General features: G+C 33.0%; 1 protein-coding gene across 1 annotated transcript; it reads right to left on the bottom strand.

Moving 5' to 3' along the window:
* Window positions 1-7633: 7633 nt before the first annotated feature.
* LOC139840571 (uncharacterized mitochondrial protein AtMg00810-like) lies at window positions 7634-8820 on the bottom strand. Its single transcript, XM_071830833.1, has 3 exons — window positions 8817-8820; window positions 8568-8768; window positions 7634-8352 (listed from the first exon to the last, which is right to left on the bottom strand). Exons 1-3 carry the CDS (start codon window positions 8818-8820, stop codon window positions 7634-7636), a joined length of 924 nt encoding a protein of 307 aa, XP_071686934.1.
* Window positions 8821-27347: the final 18527 nt, after the last annotated feature.

The following is a 27347-nucleotide window of genomic DNA, read 5'->3' as shown; positions in this document are numbered from 1 at the left end:
TAACGAAGAAACAGAAAGAGAAAACACACCTGCCTGGAGTGTTACGGAATCTGATGATAGTGTGGAAGATGACCAGTTCATTGCACTATTATCCTCCACTCAAATGTCCATTCTTCATCGTCAGAATCGTCGAACTCACAAGATCTTGCGACGCTTTCTGAACAATCTTGCTTGTGGAAAATGCTCATCTCACCCAAACACATCTCATCCCATGTAGAACAAACTTAGGATTGTTCTACTATATCTTCTATGCATATTTTCATATATGCATCACTATGTTTCATGCTTGCTTTGAATAAAATGTGTACTTGTTGTGTTTTAATATATATGTTTATCCAACGTGCACAATTTAAGGGGGAGTTTTGTTTTAAGGGCGAGCTTAGTTCTAGGGGGAGCTAACCTTTTTGCTTCGACAAAAGGGGGAGAAAGATAGATACAAGTGATTGTTAACACTTGCGTATTTATAGCAAAATGTCCCACATCACTTATATGTTTGTCATCATCAAAAAGGGGGAGAATGTTGGTTGAATGTGGGTTAATACACTAAACGATAAATTTAAGTATGATTAACCAAAGAATATGTTTTGATGATGACACACACACACATACGCATAAGTGATGACTGACATCTTAACATAAACATGCAAGGTCACTAATCCATACTTTATCTTGCAAACGACCAAGTCAAACATAGGATTAAGAATGAAATTAAAAGTTCAGGTAAACACACGGTCGAGGTACGGTTGACCACATAGTCAACTGTGAAACTCCAAACTGAATTGCAACGTAGTTTTCTGAAAACAAGTTGCACGGTCGCCACCACGGTCAATCGCAGTGCGGCCGCAGTTTCTTCTGTCTCCAATTTCGACCAAATAAAGTTTGACTAGTTCCTGACATCTATAATTCATGAATCCTTTCTAAACATGCTTAGAATAGATGCCCTCTCCATACTCAATTGAGTTTTGGTCATAAAAACACTAATTATGATTAATTACGCCTAGTGACATCTTAATGACAAATTAACCAAGATTAGGCATAACACATAAGTGTTAATCAATAACTTGTGATCTTAATTCTTATCTAGATATATTTAGAACGATCATCAAGTGCCAACACACTTAAGCCAATGTCACTAGAACAATGATTGCTATTAGAAATGACTTAGTGATTAATTAAGGCTAAATGAAGAACAATGATCTCAAGGTTAAACTAGAAATGACTTGTAATCCTAAAACACACTTAGATACATTTAGGATGGTCACCAAGTCCCAACTAGAGATTGCTCTTCCCTTGTGCATGTGTTGGACATTAATGTGTGCTTACACATTAATCATGTAATGTGTTATATTGCACATTATACTTTTTAAGTACTTGAATTATAAGTTGTACAAGTATCTACATGATTGATCTTAGAATAACTATCTCTTGCTATGTGAGTATTACTTGCTACTTGCTAATATGCTTAATACTCATAAACTTGTCAACTTAATTAATATGTTTGCCATGTGCTCATTAGTTAGGATTCAAGTAACTAACCTACTCCAATAGATTAAGTGTAAAATGGTTCACAATGAAACTATAGTCAATTGTCTATTTGATCTAGTCTAAGTAACTAAATATGATTGCTTGATTAAGAATAACTTAACCTTAATATCTCTACACACTTCATGATTATCTTATAGAGACATTATTCAATTAATCCCTAACTAAACTCAAATGAAACATGACTTGTGATTAATTGGAACTAGGGAGTTAATGATATAGTGACTAGCCTTTAGAATTGAACCAAGAGCATTAAAGTGACTAACTAAGTCTTGACCAATCTGAAATTTCCCTAAATATCAATCAAGACACTTCTCCAAGAATGTTGGGTTTGCCACTTTTGGAATGATTAGTCACTTTCATGCAATAAGAACAAATCTCACACACTTAATGCATATAGTACTTGTATACGATGTTTGGTTTCTTTTGCAGGTGCTAGACGGAGTAAAGGTGCCAAAATATGGTGTTCAAATCTGAGTCAAACGACTATACAACGGATACCAATTTTGGACTGGAGCACGCACGATCGCACCACGGTCGACCGTGCAGACAACCGTGTGTCAACGGCTATTTTTTGAATCCCACTATAAAAGGCAAACATTTAAGAGCATTTGAAGCTGACCCTCTTGCACATTTAAAAGGCTTATCTCCAGTGATCACAAGTGCATCAATTACTACTCAAATGTGATCAAGCAAGAGAAGATTCTATGATCTTATAGATATATAATTGGGTTATTGTAAACTTACTAATTAAAATCATTTATCTTGTGAGTTTACTTAATGTAATGTATGTCCTAGTATTGTGTTAGGGTCATCATTGCAGAGTGTATGAGTCTTGTAACTTCAATTAGTGGAAGCATAGGCTAGCTTAGTGATCTACTTCCTTAAAGGGACTTAGGAAGTTGATTAATCTCATTTGGAGATTAGTACTTGTCCAAGGTGAAGACAAGTTGATCTAGGTTAGAGTTGATCTTTCAAAGGGATAGAAAGATTAGGTTTGTTGTCTACTAAAAAAGATTGAAGACTTGTAAATCGGATCTCCACCGGGTTTGGAGAAAAGTGCTTAGTGAAGCAACAAATCCCGATTAGTGTGATCGGGGAGTGGATTAAGGTGGATTAGTTAACATCCACCCGAATCACTATAAATCCTTGTGTCTATGTTCTTTACATTACTTCATTTATCATTTTACACATATACACTACACACATCAAGTTTGAGTTGAGTTGGTTGATCAAAGTAAAATCGAATTTGGTGATCAATCAAAAAAACAAATGATAAAAACGTATTAAGTAACTATTCACCCCCCCTAGTTACTTACAAACCGGTCAGGACTTTGGAAGGATTAATCGTTGATTCGGGAATTAAACAGGGATTAATCGAATTGTACTTTATGCATTTAAATATTAAATTTCAAAAATTATATGTGTAAATATAGAAGAAAATCATAAACATGGAAATAAACTTTAACATTATTGTCTAAATTTGTTCATTTTGTTCAAAACTATGAAAATCTAGTTTAAATTCATGTTAAAATGCGGATCAATTTTGACTTTTACCGACTTTGATTACCAAATTCGATTTTGACCCATCAATTGACGTTGACCGATTAATTAAAAGGATTTTGGAAAAACGGAACCGATTGCTCTTAAAAATGATTAATCGTGAATTAATCGGCGAGTAATCGGGTTTTTTTACAACACTGCGTATAAATAAGGAGTCTACAGTAAATTCGAGTTCACACCTATTTTTTTTCTTTTTTGAATTTGAATTTATTACTGTAAGATGGTCGCACCGAAGTTTGGTAAACCTTGTGATTATTCGGTTTTTGTCTCAAAGGATTCGTCCACGGGTGATGGTGTTATGGGGTCGATCCAACCTCCCGTTTCAAAAGGAAAACCCGTGAGCGACTCTTTAGCGGCTTTACCAAGGTTATGGATAATATGGAAGGTATCCAAAAGGGCGTCGTTTGTAATTCTAGCGATCCTCCTCCTAATACGGTGCATGTTAGAAAACCGAGGAACGGGAGAAAGAAGAAATTGTCTCACGAAGAGGAGTTAGAAGCGTTTGGCGTGTTTATCAAATATGCTTTATTGTTGTTGGTGTGATGTTGGTGCTTCACTTGGTATTTAGATGGTTCTAAATCTTTAGGTCATCGTCTAGATTGGATTCCATCTTTGTTTTAGTGCCTTAGATCTTTTATGTTTTTGTCTTTGCGAGCTTAATTTTGGTTAATGTTTTGTTTGCTCGGTTCTTAGTTTTTAAGTTCGGAGAAGGTTTCATTTTTCGATGATCCTTCTTTTTGCGTTATAAAAGTATTTTCGTTTTTCGCCAAAAAAAAAAGACAAATTAAATGAAGTAATTAAATAAATAAAATTTATAACAACTGAAACAAAACTGCAAAGTAAAACCTTTGTTGAGAACAAATGTCCATCAAGTAACAGTTAACTGAATCGAGGAATCGGGAATTCAGAGATCCGTACGTTACGTGTAAGGCAGATCAATGAGTTCTTTTGCGTACACTTGTATGGACAAGATTTTGCAGATATACGATCCACAGATCATAGTTTGTTGGGTTGTCGGCTGTTATTGGCAGTAATATGCGAAGTATGTTGAACCTTTAAAAGTGGTGCTAATTGTGCCACGTCGTTGAATTCCTTTTATTGACAATTTCAAGTAACAGCTGACCTATGTCACTTATTTGTTTATTATTATCCTCAATAATTTTTATCCTTAAAAGTGGTGCTAATTGTGCCACGTCGTTGAATTACCTGTTGGTGGTACCGTTTGTTTTTGGTTACGTTTTTTGTCGCTTGTTTGCCTTTGTTTGGTTTCTTTTTGTATCGGTTGTACTTGTTGATCTTCGGATCCGTTTAATGTTATCGTTATTTTTTTAAATAAAAAAAAGAATAAAAAAAGAGAGCAATTGTTTATTTATTTACTCAATTATTTATTTATTTATTTATTTACGAGTATTTATTTATTATATAAACTACCTAAATCTAAATATAAATGGAAAAGGGAACTGAAATATAATAACCTATGTTTCTTTGGTTCATACGTATTTAGTTTTATTAAAGGGGGATGATTCTAACACACCCTTTTTTGATCCTCACACACCTATTTTAACCTTTTACTCTTCTAATAATACTCCATTTCTTTAAATTGGTGTGTGAGGATCAAAAAAGTATGTGTGAGAATCATCCCCCTTTATTAAAGGGTTAAACCTACTAATAAGTTATAGACTTTCTTAAATGTCTTGTGTAGGTTATATTCTCATTTTTATCTCATTGTCGCCTATATATTTTCAAAAATTGTATTAATATAAACTATTATACTACGTACCTTTTTAACCTTCAACCAAAAAAGTTAATGACGTGTCATCATATTTATAGTTTACATTGGAACAAAAAAAGAAACTATGTAGCCTGTATCGAAACAAAAGAGAAACTATATTGAGTTGATCACGTCACCTATAAAAACAAAAAATTATACGTAATTATTTTGACATGTTGTACCGGTAACTGGTAACCAATTGTTGACATGAGAACACTTTTTAAAAGTATATAGTCAACAGTAAGAAGAAAATGAGTATATAGCCTACATCGGAATATTTGAGAAAGTATATAGTCTATTTGTAACTTTAATCCTTTATTAAATGACAAGAGTCCAAAATATATTTAGTGATGATTAAACCCAGAGTATTATTTGAAGATTCTCAAACAATCAAGAGGTTCTTATTTATACTTTTATATGAGGTTTTTTTCCATTCGAAGCATCCAAGTAAACAAGTAACTTTACTATGGTATAGGCAATTTTACCGAATTAATCCGTGGACGTTTTTAAACACTTCTCTAACAGGCCACAAAATTCTAATTTGAGATATCTGCTAAAGATCTCAATGTCCCAACTAGTAAGCTCTTAATGATATTGCAAAATCACTGATTAACCGTTTCTTTGGTTTTTATCTTATATTGTCAAAGATGATAAAAGCTCACATTATAGTTAAAATGCTGGATGATAAAGTAACTTGGATCTAGTTTAGATGTTGAGGACAATATCCTATCATCATTGATTATATCATATAGTTTATACAATGTATATACATAGTTAATGCATTAACAAAATTAGCTTTAACAAGTGGGATTAAGTCCATACATTGTTACGAAAAATATTTATGATATGTTTGTAATGATATACCGTATTACGTATAATAATAATAATAATAATAATAATAATAATAATAATAATAATAATAATAATAATAATAATAATAATAATAATAATAATAATAATAATAATAAACACGATCTTTTGCTATTACAATTTTTTATGATATTTACATTACTTATGCTTGTTTTAAGAAGTTTCACGATCGATAACTTTTTTAGTATTATTAATTTTTTATAAATATATTAGTAATATTTTTGTCATTGATGACTCTGAGAAACCTGTGAAGCAAGTGGTCGTTCTAGGATCAATCGATTCGCAGAGTGAATCAGATATTTAGGTAGACTCAAAGTTTAATTAACTTTTAATGTCATTTTTTATGCTTAGAACATGACATTTTGAATCAATTAAACGGTGATTCCATGATAAGTTGTTTCATCTGAATCTAATTACATCCTTTAACTATGATCCGAATTCTTGGATATGCACATGACTTTGTTGGGATTTTGAAACTAGGTAGTTAAATCTAAGTACTTGCCCATTCTCTCCATTATTTGTTTCTAAAACTGAACCCGCATAGTGTCCGATGTTTTATTTGTACTGATGACTTATAATCAGTGGAACATACACTTATTATTTGTAATCGGGTGTAAAGAGATATGGACACGTATCTACAATTGGTGGAAACTTGCTACCTTCTCATCAAACACTATTCAAGAGTTACTTCGCAGCAATGCATCGACTGATGCCTCCTCCATGGGTTCTAATATTTGGCAAGTGGATACTTGGGTTGGTGCATATTTGATTTAAAAGAATCGGAATAAAATGGTGTTTCGAAATAAATGTTGTAATGCACCGGTTGCTCTAAATTAGAATCAACTATTGTCTTTTGATTGGATTTCAATGAGAGTTAAAGGCGTTACAATTAATTGGAATGAGTGGCTCATCAATCTGGAAAAATACTTAATATAATTCGTGATTCTGCTAGATGCAATCTCGGCATCTGATGTACATTCGTGTAGCTATATTTGTTGCTGTACTCGAGCTTCTTTTTCGTATGGGTGGGCTTATTATTGGCCCAACCTAATTTCTTGTACTTATTGTTGATTTTAAATAAAAATGTTTGTTTTTCGAAAATAAATAAATAGATAAATGAACCTACAACTCCTTACATGTTTTTTAAGTTTAATGAAAAAAAGATAATTTTAATCAAAACAGAAGTCTTACATGTATGTCAAAAAGTTCAAATTTCAATTGAAATCCATACAAAGGAACACAATACTCTTAGATCAAACGAACTTCAATAAGTTATGCAAAGAACTCATTAATTTGTTCAAATTGTTACTTCATATTCTTCAATTTATAAAATTATAGAATTTAAAAAACAGCTCATGACACTGGAAAAATAATACCATTTCACATTTTTTAGTAACAATACAAAATGTATAAAAAAAAATGCTAACATCATTCCCCGTGCTTTTAAGAGTTCTGATTGATCAACATTATAAGAAATAAATTTTCACACCCTTTTGGGTTTTCTATTGATCAATATCTATAAGTACAAATACAAGAGTTAAAGATTTACTCAAATACAAATATGTAAAGAATATCTATTCTATATTAAATTAAACTTGTCCTTCAAGCTGACATTATCTGACTTGTTCTCTAAGTTAACGGACACGGCCTTGATCTCCTAATGATACGTTAACACCCCCCTCAAGCGAAGAGGTGGAGGTCCAACTTGAAGCTTGGCACGGAAAGACTCGAACAATGGACGAGGCAGACTTTTGGTAAATATATCAGCAAGTTGTAATGTAGTAGGAACAAACTTGGTATATAGACGTCCTGAAGAAACGAGCTCACGTATAAAGTGATAATCAATGTCAATATGCTTCGATCGTTTGTTGGAGACAAGATTTTGACTTAAGAAGAGAGCACTCTTGTTGTCACACAAAATAGTAGGCCGATCAGGAGGAAGCACATGCAATTCACGGAGAAGGTGAGTAACCATACAACGTCAGCAGCCGTGTTAGCAAGAGCCTGATATTTTGATTCACAGCTTGACCGAGCAATGGTCGATTGTTTCTTCGCGCTCCAAGAGACAAGATTTCCTCCAAGAAATATTGAGTAGCCATAAGTGGAGCATCGTGTATCAAGACAACGAGCCCAATCTGCATCAGAATAACCAAGAATTGAAGGCATTGGGGAATGATGAAATGATAAACCATACGCAATAGTACCTTTAACATAACGAAGTATGCGTTTGACTGCTTGGAAATGATCAAATGTGGGAGCTTGAAGAAACTGGCTAACCTGATTTACGGCATATGAAATATCAGGGCGCGTTATTGTTAGGTATTGTAAGGCACCAACAAGAGAGCGATAAAGTGTATGATCCGAAAAAGGAGTACCCTTCGAAGAAAAAACTTCAGCAGTGGCCAATGGAGTAGCCACGGGTTTTGAATCAAGCAACTTAGCACGTGTGAGAACATCATGAGCATATTTTGTCTGACTGAGAAAAAGACCAGAAGATGTATAAGTGACTTCAAGTCCGAGAAAGTAACTAAGAGCACCAAGATCTTTAATCGCAAACTCCGAATGTAAACGTGAGATGAATTTTCGAACAAAGGAATTATCATTTCCTGTTAAAATAAGATCGTCAACATAAATAATAAGATAGAGAATACATGATCCTTACTTGAATATAAATAGGGATGGATCAGCTCTACTGTTGGAAAAACAGAGATGAATCAAGAAGCTGCTAAGACGTTGAAACCAAGCACGCGGTGATTGTTTCAACCCATATAACGCTTTATCAATTTGCAGACATGAAAAGGAAAGCGCAAATCAATAAAACCTGGTAGCTGCTCCATAAAGACATTCTCAGTAAGATTTTCATTCAAAAAAGCATTCTTCACATCGAGTTGATGAAGTGACCACTTGTTAAGAGTGGCAAGAGATAGCACTATACGAACCGTAGATGATTTGACCACAGGACTAAAAGTAGCTGAGTAGTCAATACCAGGGATTTGTGTAAATCCTTGTGCAACGAGTTGTGCTTTTAGCCGATTAACCGAACATTTGCATTATATTTAGTTCGAAATACCCATTTGGAACTGATATTGCTCTAAACATACATATTATTCGACGCAATATCACTCATATTTCATAGGTTTTTATCTTCTACAAAGAAATTCAATGCGCATTTCACGAGAAAAACGACAAAAGTGGATAAGAGATTGCTATTTGAAGATTCAACGATAAAACGATAGTTTTAACCAGATTTATATCAAGAAACGTTTATTCGAATGAAAGTACAAGATAGATGAAGAAAAGAGTTCAAATAAGAATTGCCAAATCAGTACACGTTAACACGAGATCAACAAAGAACAACTGAAGAAGAAAAATGAAGAAATCTGACATTTACTCTTACACGAATCGTGTGGTGTTACACGAATCGTGTAATATAACTGGTCTTACACGAATCGTGTGACCATACACGATTCGTGTAATGTTAGGCCAAAAGCACTGTTCGGTTATCCAGAAGGTCGGCTGACTTTATGATTTTTAAAACACTTCTTTTCTCAAATGGAGAGACAGCAGGATTTCAACAAAGTTGCAGACTTCACCAACTACTTCAAACTTCAATTATAAAAGGAGTACGTTCAGAGAGTTACAAAGAGAGAGATATATTACAACACATTTACAACACAAGTTTATTATAGTTAAATTATTGTCAATTTTATTACGCTGTAAAAATAGTTTCAACTATTAAGGGGGTATTGTTCGTGATAAAAGGGTGTTATTGTACGCGTGAAAGGGGTGTTATTATTGTAATTTTTCTACTGTTTGAAGTTAATGCAAGTGAAGATATTTTAGTAAGTTTACTCTGTTAAAATTAGCGTTGTTATTATGTTTGCATATCTATATTTTTATGTCTACCTTAGTGTAATGGATAGCTAAATTTCCCTAGTGTTTGCTTAAATGTAGAGCCCCTAGTGAAATGGATTGTTACCATTAGTAAAAGTTAAAATGTAACTTTAGTATTTTTAATATTGAGCCTAGTTAAAAGAACCATTTTTATGTAATTAGATATTTAACCCTTGCCACTTAATTTAGTAAATGTAAATAACGAAAGTTATATTTATTTACCTAAATTAAGCTTCAACATTAAAAATGATCTAGACGAATTTATGGATAAGTTATTGACACCAATTTAGAAATAAACTTCGGTGGTTTGGGTGATATCAATAAATTATATGAAGGTGAAATTATAAAAAGGGAAACCGTTATAATTTGGGTGTTGGCGAAGGTCAAAACTAGGCTAGGTCTCAATTTAAATGCTTAGGGAATAGTAGCTTTCTAAAAAGAATCCAATGAAAATTAGATTTTATTTAGTTAAGTTGTAACTTTATATTTATTCGAGAGAAAAATGTAAAGTTTGATACTAGAACATTTTAATAGGGCGTAAAACTTAAAACAATCCATGGACCTAGGGGTGACACAATTAAGTAAACACTCCCATTTATCTCATTTATATTTCTTATAAAAGTTTTATCATTATTATTCACGAATTACCATTTTAAAATATAAAAATTACATAAAAACATCTATTTTTCGTAAACAGTTAATTGTCACATAATTTAAGCCATACACGAATCGTGTAGCCTCACACGAATCGTGTAGGCCTTGACGCGGCTACAGTACCAGCTAGGGTAAAAATTAGGGTTTTAATTAATTAATATTATATAATTAGGTTATTAGTTATTTTTATTATATAATTAGTTTTAATTAGTATAAAATACTAAAATACATGTTTTAATCTTAAAAATTAGTATTTGTTATAGGTTTATAAATTGTAACTAGTTTATAGTTAGTAAATTAATTAATTTTCCTTTTAATTTGTATTAGTTTTATTAAAAATGTCATTTAGTTAATTTAATTAAGTTTATATAATAATTGCTTAAAACAAAATTCTAAATATATAGTTTCATTAAAAATTACTATTTTACTAATTACCATTTAGTAACATAATTAATGCATCATAATTAGTTTATTTTCATTTAGTACCTTTTTTAAGTTAATTTTTGTAATCTTGTAATTTTATTTAGTAATTTAGTTTAAGTTATTTTCTTTTACTGTTATTTTACAATTGCCTAATCCAAAACCCCCTTTAATTAAGTTTGACATCAAAGACTATTAAAAACCATTAAACACTCCATCTCCCTGTGGAACGAATCGGATTTACCAACAATCTAAACTACACGGATAGGACTAGTTGCCTATATATATGTGTGAAATCAACCTAAAATCAATAAAATACCACATATACAATAAATCAATTCGTGTAACAAAACAACTCAAATCCGTTCATAAATAAAGGTCTCGATCGCACACATCAACTTTTTGGCGCCGCTGCCGGGGAGTTGGCAGTAAATAAATAGATAATTTTTCTGGTTCGTAGTAATAGTTGGATTTGTACGTGGACCGGGTTGTTGGATCACCAATTTTATTGGTCTTTGAAGGATCCTGCCCCTCTGCTGCATCTTTTGGCTATTCGAAACGTGGGCAAAAATCAGAAGGATAATCTGTTTGTTTAAAGGTTTTTATCATTGTTTTTATGTTATTCGATCCTCTCGAGGAAATTTATTTCCAAGAAAGTTCAAAGTTTTTGAATAAATCCTTTAGTTCTTTGTACAATTTCCCAAATTGTATGATCCGTTCAATCTTAAACTCATTAAACTTAATCCGGAATCTCAAAGAACTGATAAAGGACAAAAACAACAAAAAGAAATAGGAAGTACTAGTAATTTTAAAACACCGAAAAATACGAAAAAAAAAGAGAGAAACAAATAGGTAACCCTAGATAAACCTTCAGTGTTGTGATTTCATAAAAGAAATTAATGTATGAACTTACGTTCCTCCAACGCTGAATTAACACCTTCACATCCTGAACCCGAAAGAAAATTCCACGAACGCTTAAGAGCTCAAGAAGTAGATACTCTTGCTAAAAATTTAGAGTCACTTTTCTTAGAATCCGACTCTGAACCAATAATTCAACCAATCATAGAGCCGATTATTAAAGAAGAAGAAGAAATGGCTGATACAAATCAAACGATGGAAGCATTAATGAAGGCCACAAGAAAAGGTCAAGGCCACGCAATCATCCAACCCCCGATGACTGATGGCTTTGAAATAAAAGGTCAATTTTTACACATGGTAACTAATACATGTCAATTCGGTGGAGCCCCAAACGAGGATGCTAATGAGCATCTTCGTAAGTTTGTAAGCATTTGCAAACTATTCAAAATCAAAGATGTCACCGATGAAGTTGCATGTTTAAAAATCTTTCCATGGTCATTAAAAGATGATGCAAGGGATTGGCTAGACTCATTACCAGAAGGTTATATTGAAAACTGGAATGATATGATGGATAAATTTTTGTCAGAATTCTTTCCTACTTCAAAAGCAGCAAAATTACAAAGTGACATAAATCACTTTAAACAAAAGCCTAATGAAACTCTTTATGAAGCTTGGACCCGATTCAATAAAATGCTTCGAATATGTCCTCAACACGGGTTGAATACATTCCAAAAGGTCCAAATATTCTATAAAGGAGTCAATGTGACAACTAGAAAAGATATAGATGTTGCAGCCGGAGGTTCGATCATGAAGAAAACACCTGAAGACGCTCACACAATCATTGCTGATTTAGCTTCCCATTCTCATAATTGGCATCAAGAAATAGAATTTTCTAGATCATCAAATGTTGCTAGTATTGAAAGCAATGATGAAATTGCTTCTTTAAAAGTTCAAATAGCAAATCAAGCAAGGCAAATCGAGAAAGTAACCAAGGAAATGCATGCTATCAGAGTAGGATGTGAACTGTGCCAAGGTCCCCATCTTACTAGAGATTGTGATCAAAGTACAATGGAAGAACAAGCAAATTTCTTAGGATACTTACGAAAAGGTGAAATGAACTTCAGTGATTTTCCAGCTATAGAAGCAAACAACCGAAAATATCCTCCTATAAACAGCTATCAAGTAGGAGGACCTTCAGGATCAAATAATAATAACTATCAAAATAACAATAACTATCAAGGAGGAAATCCAGGTTACCAAAATAACCGGAATTTACCAAATCAAAATCAAAGAAATGCACCACCAGGTTATAATCACTTAAATAACCGAAATCAACCTCAACGAAATTATCAAAATAATTTCCAACCCAATCAACCACAACCTCTAGCACTCATGCAACCACAACCATTAGCAATTATGCAACCTCAACCCGAGAGGAAATCTGGTTTAGAAGATCTCTTAAGAGATTTTATGGTTAAGCACGAGCAAAATGCAGAGCTCCAAACTCAGCAAATCCGAAATCAACAAGCCACGATTCAGATTTTAGAAAGAGATGTTGGAAGGATCTCACAGTTACTAACAGAGAGACCACAAATAGCAAGTAACCTTCCGGTTATACTAAAGAAGAATGATACTCAAGCTCCAGCATATTCACAAGTGAATGCTATTTATAGTTTCTGTGAGGATGAAGCAAGTTTCAAAACACCGGAGCATAGTCCTATTTTTACTCTTGGGTGTGAAGATGATGATGAAGAGTGTGATGAGTTTATATTTTCTGATTTATCCAATATGGCGGATTACACTCCTTATCAAGAGATGGATGATACCCGAGTTGAAAGTGTGAAAAGTATAACATGTGAAGATGAAGAGATCCGAGTTGGTGCAATAACTCCCGAGTATGGTGACTATTTGATGAGGTTGATGTCGGGAAATCATGCGGAAGTGCAGATAATTGAAACCACCGAGCCTTCCGAATTTAGGGTTGATGATGATTTGAAGATGATCAAAGAAGAAGCGGAAGATACGGTGAAGCAAGCACCTAAAGTGGAAGACTATAAAGAACCCATTCCATACCCACAAGCACTTGCATCCGAAAAACCAAAGGAGAATCATTGTAAGCCTTTAAATACGGATAATATCTGTGTAAATGTACCTTTGGTTGATGTTGTTGCAGGTATGCCAAACTATGGGAAATTCTTGAATGATTTGATGGCAAAAGAAGGAGTGTGTGAGCAGGCATCATCTGCGTTTCTTAAAGCAGAATGTGCTGCTATTGTGAAAAAGAATGAATTGCCACCTAAGTTAGGTGATCCTGGACCGTTCATAGTACCTTGTAAGCTTAGTGAATCTGAAATTCTTAGATCATTAGCTGACTCAGGTGCAAGTATAAATCTCATGCCTTATTCCATTTACTCGCATTTGAACTTAGGTGAACTTAAACCGACCAATTCAGGCATTAGATTCATTGATCAGTCGGTTAATAAACCTGTAGGGATTGTTGAAAACTTAGTAGTAAAAACAGGTGAACTTGAGTTTCTAGCTGACTTTGTAGTTGTAGACATGAAAGAAGATAAGTTTGTACCTATTATTTTAGGTAGACCATTCTTAGCAACTGCAAGTGCTTTAACAGATTGGAAAACAGGAAAACTAGTTTTGAAGGATAGAGGAAAGAGTGTAACCTATCAAACTGAGTTTAGTATGAACCCTCCACCCACACCGATAGTTTCAGTGAATATTGTTGACAATGTCAAACCCATTAGTCAACAAGCTAAGTGTGGGGAGGGTGATGAGGAGAAACTAGATAGTAAACTGCCCAATGATAGTGTTGTTGAGAAAACCATGAAAAAGTTATATGGTAGGGTTAGAAATGCTATGTCGAAAAAAGATGAACCTTTGAGAGAGAGATTGGTGTCAAACTTATCAAAATTTGAGAAAGATAAGTTAAAAAATTTAGTTAAAGAGTCAAGATTTTCGGACACTTGGTTATTGTCAAAAATTAATGGCGAGAATGGTTGCGGTAATGGTTCTATTGGAGTAAAGAAGGGTGATGTTTATCACCCCGACGTTAGTTAAAATTGGGATGGAGTCGCGTGAACGACTCGCTAATAAACTTCACAAATTGTAAATAGTCCCATTCGTGTGTCTCGTTTTTATTTTAAATTCCTTTTTATTTGTATTTCTCATATACTTGTTTTAAAATTTAAAAATGTTAATCTTTTTAACACAAAAATAGAGTGTTTTTATTTTATTTTAAATTTGTTTTCGAAAAATATTAAAACTTTAACTTTTAATGAATTGAATTTTATAAATTGAATTTAAAAATGTATAAACGGATTAAGATCAGGTATAACAACCGAATTTCCGTTACAAATATAAATTTATAAAAGATATTTTAAATTTAATTGATTATAAGTTATATAAAAAAAATATAAAATGAAAAAAGTAAAAAAAAAAAATAGTTTGTAATAACATAATTTTTTGGTGTGTATTGAAACTTATTATGTTTTTATTTTTTATATATTAGCAAGAAAATATAGTGTGGGGTAAAAAAAAAAAAAAATGTGTTGTACGATTGAATTAAAACCCCATATTTTGTGTGTTTTTAACATGGTTTTGACAGGTACAGAAGAAAATGCAATTAGAGGAAACGAAATATCGAAATACATTGTGATACAAAAATTGGATATGATCATAGGTAAAACAATTTGAAAATCCAAATCGGTTAACAAAGGAAGTTCCAAATACTCTACACTTTTTGTCCTCTCAAATTTATACATTATTATCTGATTTTATGTAATGAGGGCATTACATAATCTTAAGTGTGGGGTGGGAATATATAAATTCTCGAGAACTAATAAGTTATTGGTTTTTATGAAAATTTGAAAATTTTTAAACAAATGTATCTAATCAATTTTTAAGGTAACTACGAGCAATTAAAGATCAGGTGTAAAAACCGAAATTGTTGTCTCCATACATTAAAAATACATAAGTTTATTTGTTTAAAACTTATAAAAGAAAACCATTTATAACAAGAATTTATAAATCCTTATATTGAGAACCATTTATCACATGTTTCTTTGAAGTTTATTGCAGATATCATTGCTACAGAATGTATAAACCTGAATATTACATTATCACGAGTAATAGAGGATGAATCAAATCCATCCCGTAAGGAAGTAAAGTCTTCCGAATTGACACACTTGCTAACTTATGTTAGAAGATGTAGTCCAGAACAGCTGTAGGTTGACGAAAAATCTTGTAAAGTCATCCCTAAAATCGGCTGGAAATCCACCTAACCTCAGCATCAAACAGGGTTTTTGGTGGTCAGACTTATCCTAACCATGAGAAGGATATGTCCCGTACAATGGGGGGGCACAATGCAAATTAGCTTTTAAGACTAATGAATCTAATCCCCAGATGGATGATCTCCGTAAAGATCAACTGCATCTATGTTTGACCGCGGTCAACATACATATGCCATAACAAATTGAGGTGTGCAAACTCATGGTTCACCGATGATATTTGGACACGATATAATTTTGTTCTAAAACTTATGCTATTTTATGAATTATATTTGTGTAAAACTATTTTTGGACATTTGGCTTCAAGTTCCATGATACTACAATCATGGGGGCGAATAGCTTGCTAATCGCCGACTGAGACTTCGGTTTTCAGTTACCCTCAACCGGAATTTGAGGTTAAAACCGGAAAACGTGTCTAGTGTAAAAACTAGCATGACATTTTATAAAAATCATAAAACGTTTTCACAAGGTCCAATTTTCCCTAAGGATCCAAATTTTTAAACCCTAATCACGAGTTTCATGTTTGTTTCTGTTGTCAGAATTTCATTTCGTGTGGTGTGCGTGTGATTCAATAAATACTGTGTTGTGTAATAAATTTCATATAGCGTGTGTTTCATTTCGTGTAGTGTGTGTTGTGTAATATATAATGTTCTAACTCTGTTAAAAGATGTAATTGCTTGAGGACAAGCAACGTTCTAGTGTGGGGTATTTTGATATTGCTCTAAACATACATATTATTCGACGCAATATCACTCATATTTCATAGGTTTTTATCTTCTACAAAGAAATTCAATGCGCATTTCACGAGAAAAACGACAAAAGTGGATAAGAGATTGCTATTTGAAGATTCAACGATAAAACGATAGTTTTAACCAGATTTATATCAAGAAACGTTTATTTCTAATGAAAGTACAAGATAGATGAAGAAAAGAGTTCAAATAAGAATTGCCAAATCAGTACACGTTAACACGAGATCAACAAAGAACAACTGAAGAAGAAAAATGAAGAAATCTGACATTTACTCTTACACGAATCGTGTGGTGTTACACGAATCGTGTAATATAACTGGTCTTACACGAATCGTGTGACCATACACGATTCGTGTAATGTTAGGCCAAAAGCACTGTTCGGTTATCCAGAAGGTCGGCTGACTTTATGATTTTTAAAACACTTCTTTTCTCAAATGGAGAGACAGCAGGATTTCAACAAAGTTGCAGACTTCACCAACTACTTCAAACTTCAATTATAAAAGGAGTACGTTCAGAGAGTTACAAAGAGAGAGATATATTACAACACATTTACAACACAAGTTTATTATAGTTAAATTATTGTCAATTTTATTACGCTGTAAAAATAGTTTCAACTATTAAGGGGGTATTGTTCGTGATAAAAGGGTGTTATTGTACGCGTGAAAGGGGTGTTATTATTGTAATTTTTCTACTGTTTGAAGTTAATGCAAGTGAAGATATTTTAGTAAGTTTACTCTGTTAAAATTAGCGTTGTTATTATGTTTGCATATCTATATTTTTATGTCTATCTTAGTGTAATGGATAGCTAAATTTCCCTAGTGTTTGCTTAAATGTAGAGCCCCTAGTGAAATGGATTGTTACCATTAGTAAAAGTTAAAATGTAACTTTAGTATTTTTAATATTGAGCCTAGTTAAAAGAACCATTTTTATGTAATTAGATATTTAACCCTTGCCACTTAATTTAGTAAATGTAAATAACGAAAGTTATATTTATTTACCTAAATTAAGCTTCAACATTAAAAATGATCTAGACGAATTTATGGATAAGTTATTGACACCAATTTAGAAATAAACTTCGGTGGTTTGGGTGATATCAATAAATTATATGAAGGTGAAATTATAAAAAGGAAAACCGTTATAATTTGGGTGTTGGCGAAGGTCAAAACTAGGCTAGGTCTCAATTTAAATGCTTAGGGAATAGTAGCTTTCTAAAAAGAATCCAATGAAAATTAGATTTTATTTAGTTAAGTTGTAACTTTATATTTATTCGAGAGAAAAATGTAAAGTTTGATACTAGAACATTTTAATAGGGCGTAAAACTTAAAACAATCCATGGACCTAGGGGTGACACAATTAAGTAAACACTCCCATTTATCTCATTTATATTTCTTATAAAAGTTTTATCATTATTATTCACAAATTACCATTTTAAAATATAAAAATTACATAAAAACATCTATTTTTCGTAAACAGTTAATTGTCACATAATTTAAGCCATACACGAATCGTGTAGCCTCACACGAATCGTGTAGGCCTTGACGCGGCTACAGTACCAGCTAGGGTAAAAATTAGGGTTTTAATTAATTAATATTATATAATTAGGTTATTAGTTATTTTTATTATATAATTAGTTTTAATTAGTATAAAATACTAAAATACATGTTTTAATCTTAAAAATTAGTATTTATTATAGGTTTATAAATTGTAACTAGTTTATAGTTAGTAAATTAATTAATTTTCCTTTTAATTTGTATTAGTTTTATTAAAAATGTCATTTAGTTAATTTAATTAAGTTTATATAATAATTGCTTAAAACAAAATTCTAAATATATAGTTTCATTAAAAATTACTATTTTACTAATTACCATTTAGTAACATAATTAATGCATCATAATTAGTTTATTTTCATTTAGTACCTTTTTTAAGTTAATTTTTGTAATCTTGTAATTTTATTTAGTAATTTAGTTTAAGTTATTTTCTTTTACTGTTATTTTACAATTGCCTAATCCAAAACCCCCTTTAATTAAGTTTGACATCAAAGACTATTAAAAACCATTAAACACTCCATCTCCCTGTGGAACGAATCGGATTTACCAACAATCTAAACTACACGGATAGGACTAGTTGCCTATATATATGTGTGAAATCAACCTAAAATCAATAAAATACCACATATACAATAAATCAATTCGTGTAACAAAACAACTCAAATCCGTTCAAAATAAAGGTTACGTTTCAACGCATCAGGAACCAACCACATTAGCATTCTTGGGACGGGGAACAAGATCCCAGGTTTGATTATGACCAAGGGCAACCATCTCTTCACGCATAGCTTCGACCCAAGCTGGATCTTTGGCAGCTGATTTGAATCCCCTGGGTTCCTTAGTGGTAAGAAGTGCATGATGTAAGCGTGTATGAGATAAATGAGCTAGCTCAACTCGGTATTTGGGCTTGAAAATACCATCCTTAGAACGGGTCAACATGGGATGGCCTGGAGTGGTCGAATCAGCAACAGATGTAGGCATGGTAGGTGCTTGTACATTAGAAATTTGCTCAGTAGGTATGGAAACTGTAGGCTGCAAGGACGTGTGATCACAGAGAGTACATGGTGATGACTGATGACCTGTAATGTGATCATTATAAGAGTTTGTGGACTGTGACTTTATATCATGGGCACGATCAGGTTGTGACAGAAGGTCACGAGCATGATTAGAGCTTGACTTTATATCACGATCATGACACGAAGTTTCTGGTGTTGATGTAGTTGCAGCAGGAGAAGGTAAGATAACATCATCATAGTTTGAAAAAACAAGAGAAGCAAGATCTACAGATGATGTCTTTCCAGAAAACGGAAAATATGTCTCATCAAACTGAGCGTGTCGGGTAACATAAATACGTCCTGTAGAGATGTCCAGACAACGATAGCCTTTGTATTGAGTGCTATACCCGATAAAAGCACAAGCAACACTTCGAGGTGCCAGTTTATGTGGCGAGTAATCTCGTAAGTAAGGATATACACAACACCCAAACGTGCGAAAATTTTCATAATTTTGTTTACTGGCATAGAGGAGCTCAAATGGTGATCTAAAAGATAACACTGGAGAAGGCAAGCGATTGATGATACAAGTAGCTGAACTGAAAGCATCAGTCCAAAGAGTGCAGGAGCATGTACATTGAACATGATGGCAAGACCAGTTTCAGTAATGTGTCGATGCTTACATTCAGCCCGACCATTCTGTTGAGGTGTGTAAGGACAGGAGATGCAGTGATGTGTACCATTGTCTGTAAGTAAGGTACGAACTCGCTCATTAATGAACTCAGCACCTTCATCACTTTGAAAAATTTTAATCTTGGCCGAAAACTGAGTCTGAACAAAATGTATAAAGGCATTAAACACATTAACAAAATCTGACTTTGCCTTAAGTGGGTAGAACTACGTAAACCTGGAGAAATCATCAACAAAAATAACGTAATAACGAAAGCCATACGTAGAAATAACAGGTGCGGGACCCTACATATCACAATGAATTAAATCCAACACATGTAATGAGCGTTTTTCATTATTACTAAAAGACAAATGCTTACTTTTAGACAGCTGACAAGATGAACAAATGCCTGGTTTTGGTAATATAGAGGTTACTGATAGCTGACCTGATCTGTTTAAAAGAGAAATGGTATCAAAAGAAGTGTGTCCTAAGCGACTGTGCCATAGCTCGTAGGACCCTTGTAACTTGTGAGAATGTATATTCGCAATGAAAGCTTTTTGACCACGCTCGAGTACATAAAGATCATCATGGCGCCTACCTGTTGCTAGTACAGCCCTTGTGTAACGATTTTGAATCGTAAACTCTTTGTCAGAGATTAAAATATCCACTGGATTATCTGACGTTAATTTGCTTATAGACAACAGATTCTTAGTAATATAAGGCACGACAAGTACATCAAGTAAGTGAATATCCTTAGAAAGAGAGGAAGAACCCACATGAGTAATGGGTATAGTGTTACCATTACCAACAGTAACACGCTCTTTACCTGAATATGGAGTAACATAATCCAAGTCAGATGAGGAAGATGTCATGTGAGCTGTAGCGCCAGAGTTAACACACCAATTTGGTGAGTTGTTAGTAGTGTGATAGCTGGAATGGGATAGCTGTGCCAAGTGCGTATCAAAACCAAATCAGCGAGATGCATAATTCTGGAGATCAGGACACGCGGAAGCATAGTGTCCATTATTACGACATAACTGGCAGCGAGGAGGTCGTCTACCAAAAACATGGCCTGTCATGATGACAATTTTTTTTTTTTTTTTGTCTTACAGTAACAAGCTTGAAACAAAACCACAATTGATTCTATCAATAATCAATGAACTGTATCAAGAGATTTAATTAATCTCGTAATAAATTAAATAAAAAATATCTTGGAAGTGGTAAAGTAATCTTGCACATGTAATTGAGAGTCGGTGGGATCCAAAGAAGAATGAGATGGAACTTCATGGAATTAAAATAGGCAATTATATCACTTATTTTGTTGAAAATTGGTGTAGATCAAAGAACATATGAGAAGACAGATCAATTACTTACGTAATTTTGTTGAGATCATAAGCATACGTCGGCCATCAAAAGGATGTCAGTGATCAAAAGATAAATAAAATTTGTTGTTGGCTCAAAAGACGATCATAAGCAAAGACTCCGTATTAATTTGGAGTAGCTGACAAAATCGTTTAATCGGAGACAAGAATGAAAATTAGAAGAAAAGAAATGGTAGAGGTGATTTAGGGTTAGGGATCAATTAGGCTGATACCATATAAGAAATAAATTTTCACACCCTTTTGGGTTTTCTATTGATCAATATTTATAGGTACAAATACAAGAGTTAAAGATTTACTCAAATACAAATATGTAAAGAATATCTATTCTATATTAAATTAAACTTGTCCTTCAAGCTGACATTATCTGACTTGTTCTCTAAGTTGACGGACACGGCCTTGATCTCCTAATGATACGTTAACAAACATTTTATATATTTCAACAAGGAGCTAAAAAAGGAACAACTAATTAACTGGAGGGGGTTACAAAGCTAAGATAATATAATAAACTTTCTACCTCTATGCATAAAAAAAATAATAAAATAAAATCATTTTTTTAGAACATCAATTTTATTAAAAGCTAACACCTCGCTAGCAAGAAGCTAGGGAGGGCGCAAACAACAACTTACAATGGCTTAATTAGCCAAACGTTCAACTTATATTTTGCTTTCCTTTACTAGTAATCCAGTTAAACGAATACATACAAACTAAATCAAATAACTCTTGTTTATTCATCTTTGGTGCATCGAACAAAGAAGCGTTGCGAAGTTTCCATAGGATCCAAATCGCAAGCAAACCTATGAACCCGCATGGACTTTCCATCCTTGAAACCACGTATACCAACAGTCCAAACAATCGAAGATAGGCACTTGAACATCGACCCAAATTCTTAATTTCCTCCACACTTCTAATGCTACCTCGCATAAGAACAACAAGTGGGAAATTGATTCCACTCGTTATGGACACAAAGGGCACCCAATATCATTAATCTTCATTTCGCGAGTTGAAAAGTTAAGGTGAGTAGGCAACTTATCCAACATATCTCTCCAGATGAAAACGTTAATTTTTCGGGGTATATATTTCATGCATCCACACGTGTTAACTACATTTTTAGGAAGGCGGTGATTATCGATGAACTGCCTCGTACTTGCCACTTGAAAAACTCCATTGTTGAAAATTATCTAGTACCAAGAATCCACATTGTTTGTTAAAATAGGCACCTCAATGTTCATAAGTCAAATTTACAAGTTGTGATGTTGTTCAAGTACCAAGTAAGTCTCGTGACCAACTACAATTCCATATCACATCAAGAATCCGATCCGTAATTTTGCAATCTTCATCGTTACCAAGATGATAGAGAGGATGTACCAACCCTGTTTTTCCCCGTTATTAATTAACGTTATTTCATTAACACCGTGAATTGACATTTATGTCATTTTGTGTTATTAATATATATTCGTATATGTGTTTCGACATAATTAATAATATTCTAATATTATTTAATAAATATAAATATACATGTGCTTACATGTTACGGTATAAATCTTTCTAAAAATCGTCTCCATTTCTAAACTGATTCGTCAATATCATCATCCTGTAGATATACCTACTTTTTATCTTTAGAACATAATACAAATGTCAAAATAGTATATAATAAATATATTAAGATAAGTAAATGATAAATATATGAGAAAATTGCGCGGATAGTCCATCTGGTTTCTACCAGCCAGCATAGATAGACAAAGTTGCTGTTTTGAGTGTGGATAATCCTTGTGACTTAAAAGTGGAGCTAGGATAGTCGAGTTCACTAACACTGTTAACTTTTTCCGTTGAAGTTAGTCATGTGCCAAGCATGTGAGGGTATAATTGTCATTTAACTTTTAGATCTAAACTTAAACTTATTCTAATTCAATATTCCAAATCACAAATACAATTCAACATCATTCAGATTCACTTCACATTTAAACAGAAAATTAAATTTTCAGAATTATATTCTGTCTACTGTTCGTGATTCATTCACTAGTTCATCAAGCTTAAAATTGCATCATCATCATTTGATGTTATTCACAACGAATTGAAATCAGAATCATGAATCCTAACCAAAACCTAAGCTTCGTGCATCATCAATTAAGAGAAACAACAACAGATTTGTGATTAATTGGATCGAGTTCTTCATTATTTGAAAAGTTAAATGGACTAGCCCTCTGGAACAATCTATTATGACTTGATGAAAAGTAAAAGTTCAATTACATCTCAATTCATCTCGTGAAGCTATCTGTTAATTTACAGATCCTAACTCCTTGAATCGTGATCGAATTCGACAGTCAAACTTCATGAGAAAAAGTCAAACGAACGGTGAATGATCAAATTCAAAATCTATGTTGTGTTTCAAGTTGGAATGATGATCAACGAGTGTTAGGGATGTGATTTGCAACAGATTTCATGTGGATATCGAGACAAAAAATACATCGAATCGAGATTATTGGTTAAGAATTCAATTATAATATTCAAAAGTTAATCACTTTGTTTTGATGATGACATAAAAGAGATAATTGCTTAATCATATGTAAGACGACATGAGTTCATAAGCTTACACTATCTCTAGCAAAAGACCAATACATAAATAATTAACTTGGTAAAACTGCTATGCAGCTGCACCACGGTCGACCGCGGATCTGACCGTAGATGTCCTATTCCAACGGCTGAACCATTTTACAAAACTGTTAATCTACGGCTCCGCAGTTCGACCGCAGTTTTCTCTGTAACCAAATTCATCCACTTTAAAATAGACCACTTTGAGACATCTATAATTTACAAAACCTTTTTAAACATACTTATACAAGTTGCCTTCTTTGATTCTAAAATAATTTTGAACCAAAAGATGTTAATTTTTACTAATCACACTTAATGACACCTTAATGACAATTTAAGTTGAAATAAGATTAAACACACAAGTGTTATACATTTTTATAATGTCATTTAAACATACTAATAATGGTCATTAAAGTCCCAATTAAAGAGGTGCTCTCCCATTACTTTTAAGTACCATTTGTATGTATGTAAGTGTAATTAATCCAAGCTAGTCAAGGTTGTAACAAGAATCAATTAAGTTTCAACTAGATTCAAACTAGTTCAATTAAGGTGCAACAAGGTTCTAAAGAGCTAGATACTTCCATCAAAGAAAAGACAAATGGTTAAAGTCATGGGTTATGAAGTTTGGATGGTTTCTAATTGTCATGGAGCAAAATTTAGCATTTACCTCTTTTAGAATCAATGACAAAAGTCTCAAGAGAAAATGCTTTCCTTATTTGCAAGCAACCAATGAAGCTTGATACTTCCATCAATGTATTGACAACTTATTGAAGACTTGGGATATGTAGTTTGGAGTATTGTGGTTTGTCATAAGACAAGATGTTGACACATGCAAAGAGAATTTGGAAGGTTGCTACTTGTCAAGTACTTACTTGAATATCACATACATGCTTACAAAAAGTATTTTGGAAGATTACTATTTTTCAAGTATCATATGCATGCTTCCAAGATCAAATGTTGACACATGCATTGAAGGGTTATAATCAATTAATACTTCCAAGACAATTGCAAGTCAAAGAGAATCTTTGTGTAAGTAACATTATGAAGAAACAAGACAAAAGAGATGAAGAAGAAAACTCATCAACGAATATGTGTGCCCACTACTTTGCATTTCTATTTTCCTATTTAAACAAGGCTTGAAGACACTTCAAGACCACATATTTCCAACATTCTTTCAAAGTCATATCTACTGATCTCCCAAGCCTCAAGCAGATATCTATGGAGAGATTATAAGAGAGAAGGAGAGATTCTACTTACACTAAGTAGAATTGAAATGTAAACTTTGTACTTATCATTTGTATCTTTAAGTTTACTTTGTAAGAAACTTCCTTAGGGGGTCAAGGAAGTTAGATAGTTCTTATGATAGGAAACACCATCTTGCTTAATGATTCAACTTTCTTAAAGGGATCTAGGAAGTTGATCAATTCCATTGGAAATTAAGTTGGTGTGACCTATTGAAGAACTATGAGTGATTGTAAGCTTATCTATAAGTTTACTTGTAAGCTATCTTCTTAAAGGGATCTAGAAGGTAGTTGTGATTTCACTAGGCTGGAGCATTAGGATCTTGTGGTAAGAGCATTTGGTGTTTGTGAATTCTTCAAAGGGACGCAAGGGTTCATAAGTAGCGGCTTATCGAGGAGCTAGTGTTGTATCCGGACACTCCACTAGGTTTGGGGTATCATAGTGAAGAAAAGTCTCAATTCATAGAATTAGGGAGTGGATTAAGGTGGATTAGTTAACATCCACCCGAACTACTATAAATCCTTATGTTTGTGCACTTACATTCTTTACATACTTGCATTAACAAACACAAACGCTTCCACACTTAAAACTTATGTTTTGATCGTTAAAGATTTCGAAAAAGTTTTAAGAAACCACTATGTAACTATTCACCCCCCTTTAGTTACTTACAATTGGTATCAGAGCAGTTGCTCTAATCTTTGCTCAAAAAACGTTTTTGTCACGTCGAAAAACTATTTTGTGCAAAAACCCGAGTCAAAGATCTTGGAACTAAGCTCTACTTGTTTGGAGAATGCAAAAGAGATTTTGGATAAGTTAGTCTTGAATCGTGATGAAAATTTTCATATGAGAAGCAACTTCAAGACACTCGTGTGATGTGGAGTCAAGGATCGAACCCGAATGCTCAAACTTACATCCATTACTTTGAGGAAAAATATCACCATTCACATGGTGAGGTAAGTTTGCTTGTATTTAGTCTTTTTAATATTTGTGTACTCTAAATGTTGTGATAATTAACAAAACTATGATTGATAAAAAAAATTGAACAAAGAAACATTTTTTTTTAAACAAAGTTAATTTTTGAAAATTAAAGTATGTAAAGAAAAATGTGGGGTCGGGTTAAAATCACAATTATAGTGTACACAATAGAAGCACATTTAAACTTGCCATGAAACTTAGGTCTATGCAATGTATGTGATAATTGAAATTACTTGTGCCTTGAATCCATGCATGAAAAATGACATGAGTTATTGCTTAATGTGTGCTTGATAAATTGATCTTACATGATAGAATACGTAGGTTGTCACACATCTTAGAGCCTTAAGTGATAGTCATAATATCTAAGATTAGACTTTAAGCATCTCAACAAGTATTCTCAAAACTCAACATAGTGTCAACCATGTAGGCGGACGAACCTACGGTCGACCGTGGATCGACCGCACATGCTCTGATCAAAATGAGCATTCGCAATTTTAAGATCGATCGTGGTATGACACTTTTAGAGGTTAAATCATTTTTATAATATTAGTTTTACATTGTTTATTGGTAATATTTAAACATTTGCTAATGTGAAGCTAATTATCGTCATTAAACGACACCCGTTTAAAGGTCAAGTTTTCAACCCGCAAGTATTAGTGACTTTCAAACAACTATAAGCGTACAAGATCAATTATTCTCAATCAAGACATGAAATTGGTTTTTCGTAATTTAAAATATAAACATGTCTAAAAGAACAATAGTCTACTCTTTGAGAAAGGTACAAAGATGAGTTATCGTGAGAATATTTGATGCTAACAATCTCGGACCCAACAAACATTGGATGCCATGTTTGTGTCTCTAACAAGTTATAGGTTTTTAACAAGTGTGGTGGAAGATGATAAAATTACAAGCACTCAAAACACATGTCCATGATAAATATGTCACACCAAGCACAAAGAACATGATGATGGTGACGTAATATTGGATGGACATATTTGAGGAATGATCATCGGTGGAGGTAACTTTACTTACAAATGAGATAGTCTTAAAAGTGTGCTATTTGATCTCTATAAGTGTTTAATATTCAAATATCTTAACATGCTAGTTAAAGCATATTCCATTTAAGAAAACATGTTACAATTAGATAGAACGTCTTACATGCTTACAAGTAAAATTGGTGAGAAGATAAAAATATGTCAACATATGTTTTTCAATTTGATGGCATAAAAGATTAGATCACACGACCATGAAACTAATCATTAGAGATCTAACTAAAAGCAATATATGATGATCACTAAGTGAGCTAAAGTGTTAAAAAGATCATTCTCATT

Source organism: Rutidosis leptorrhynchoides, chromosome 4 (assembly GCF_046630445.1).
Source record: "Rutidosis leptorrhynchoides isolate AG116_Rl617_1_P2 chromosome 4, CSIRO_AGI_Rlap_v1, whole genome shotgun sequence".
NCBI classification, from domain to species: Eukaryota; Viridiplantae; Streptophyta; class Magnoliopsida; order Asterales; family Asteraceae; genus Rutidosis; species Rutidosis leptorrhynchoides.
Note: the sequence above shows the minus strand (reverse complement) of the source record. Positions and strands in the feature narration are given on the sequence as shown.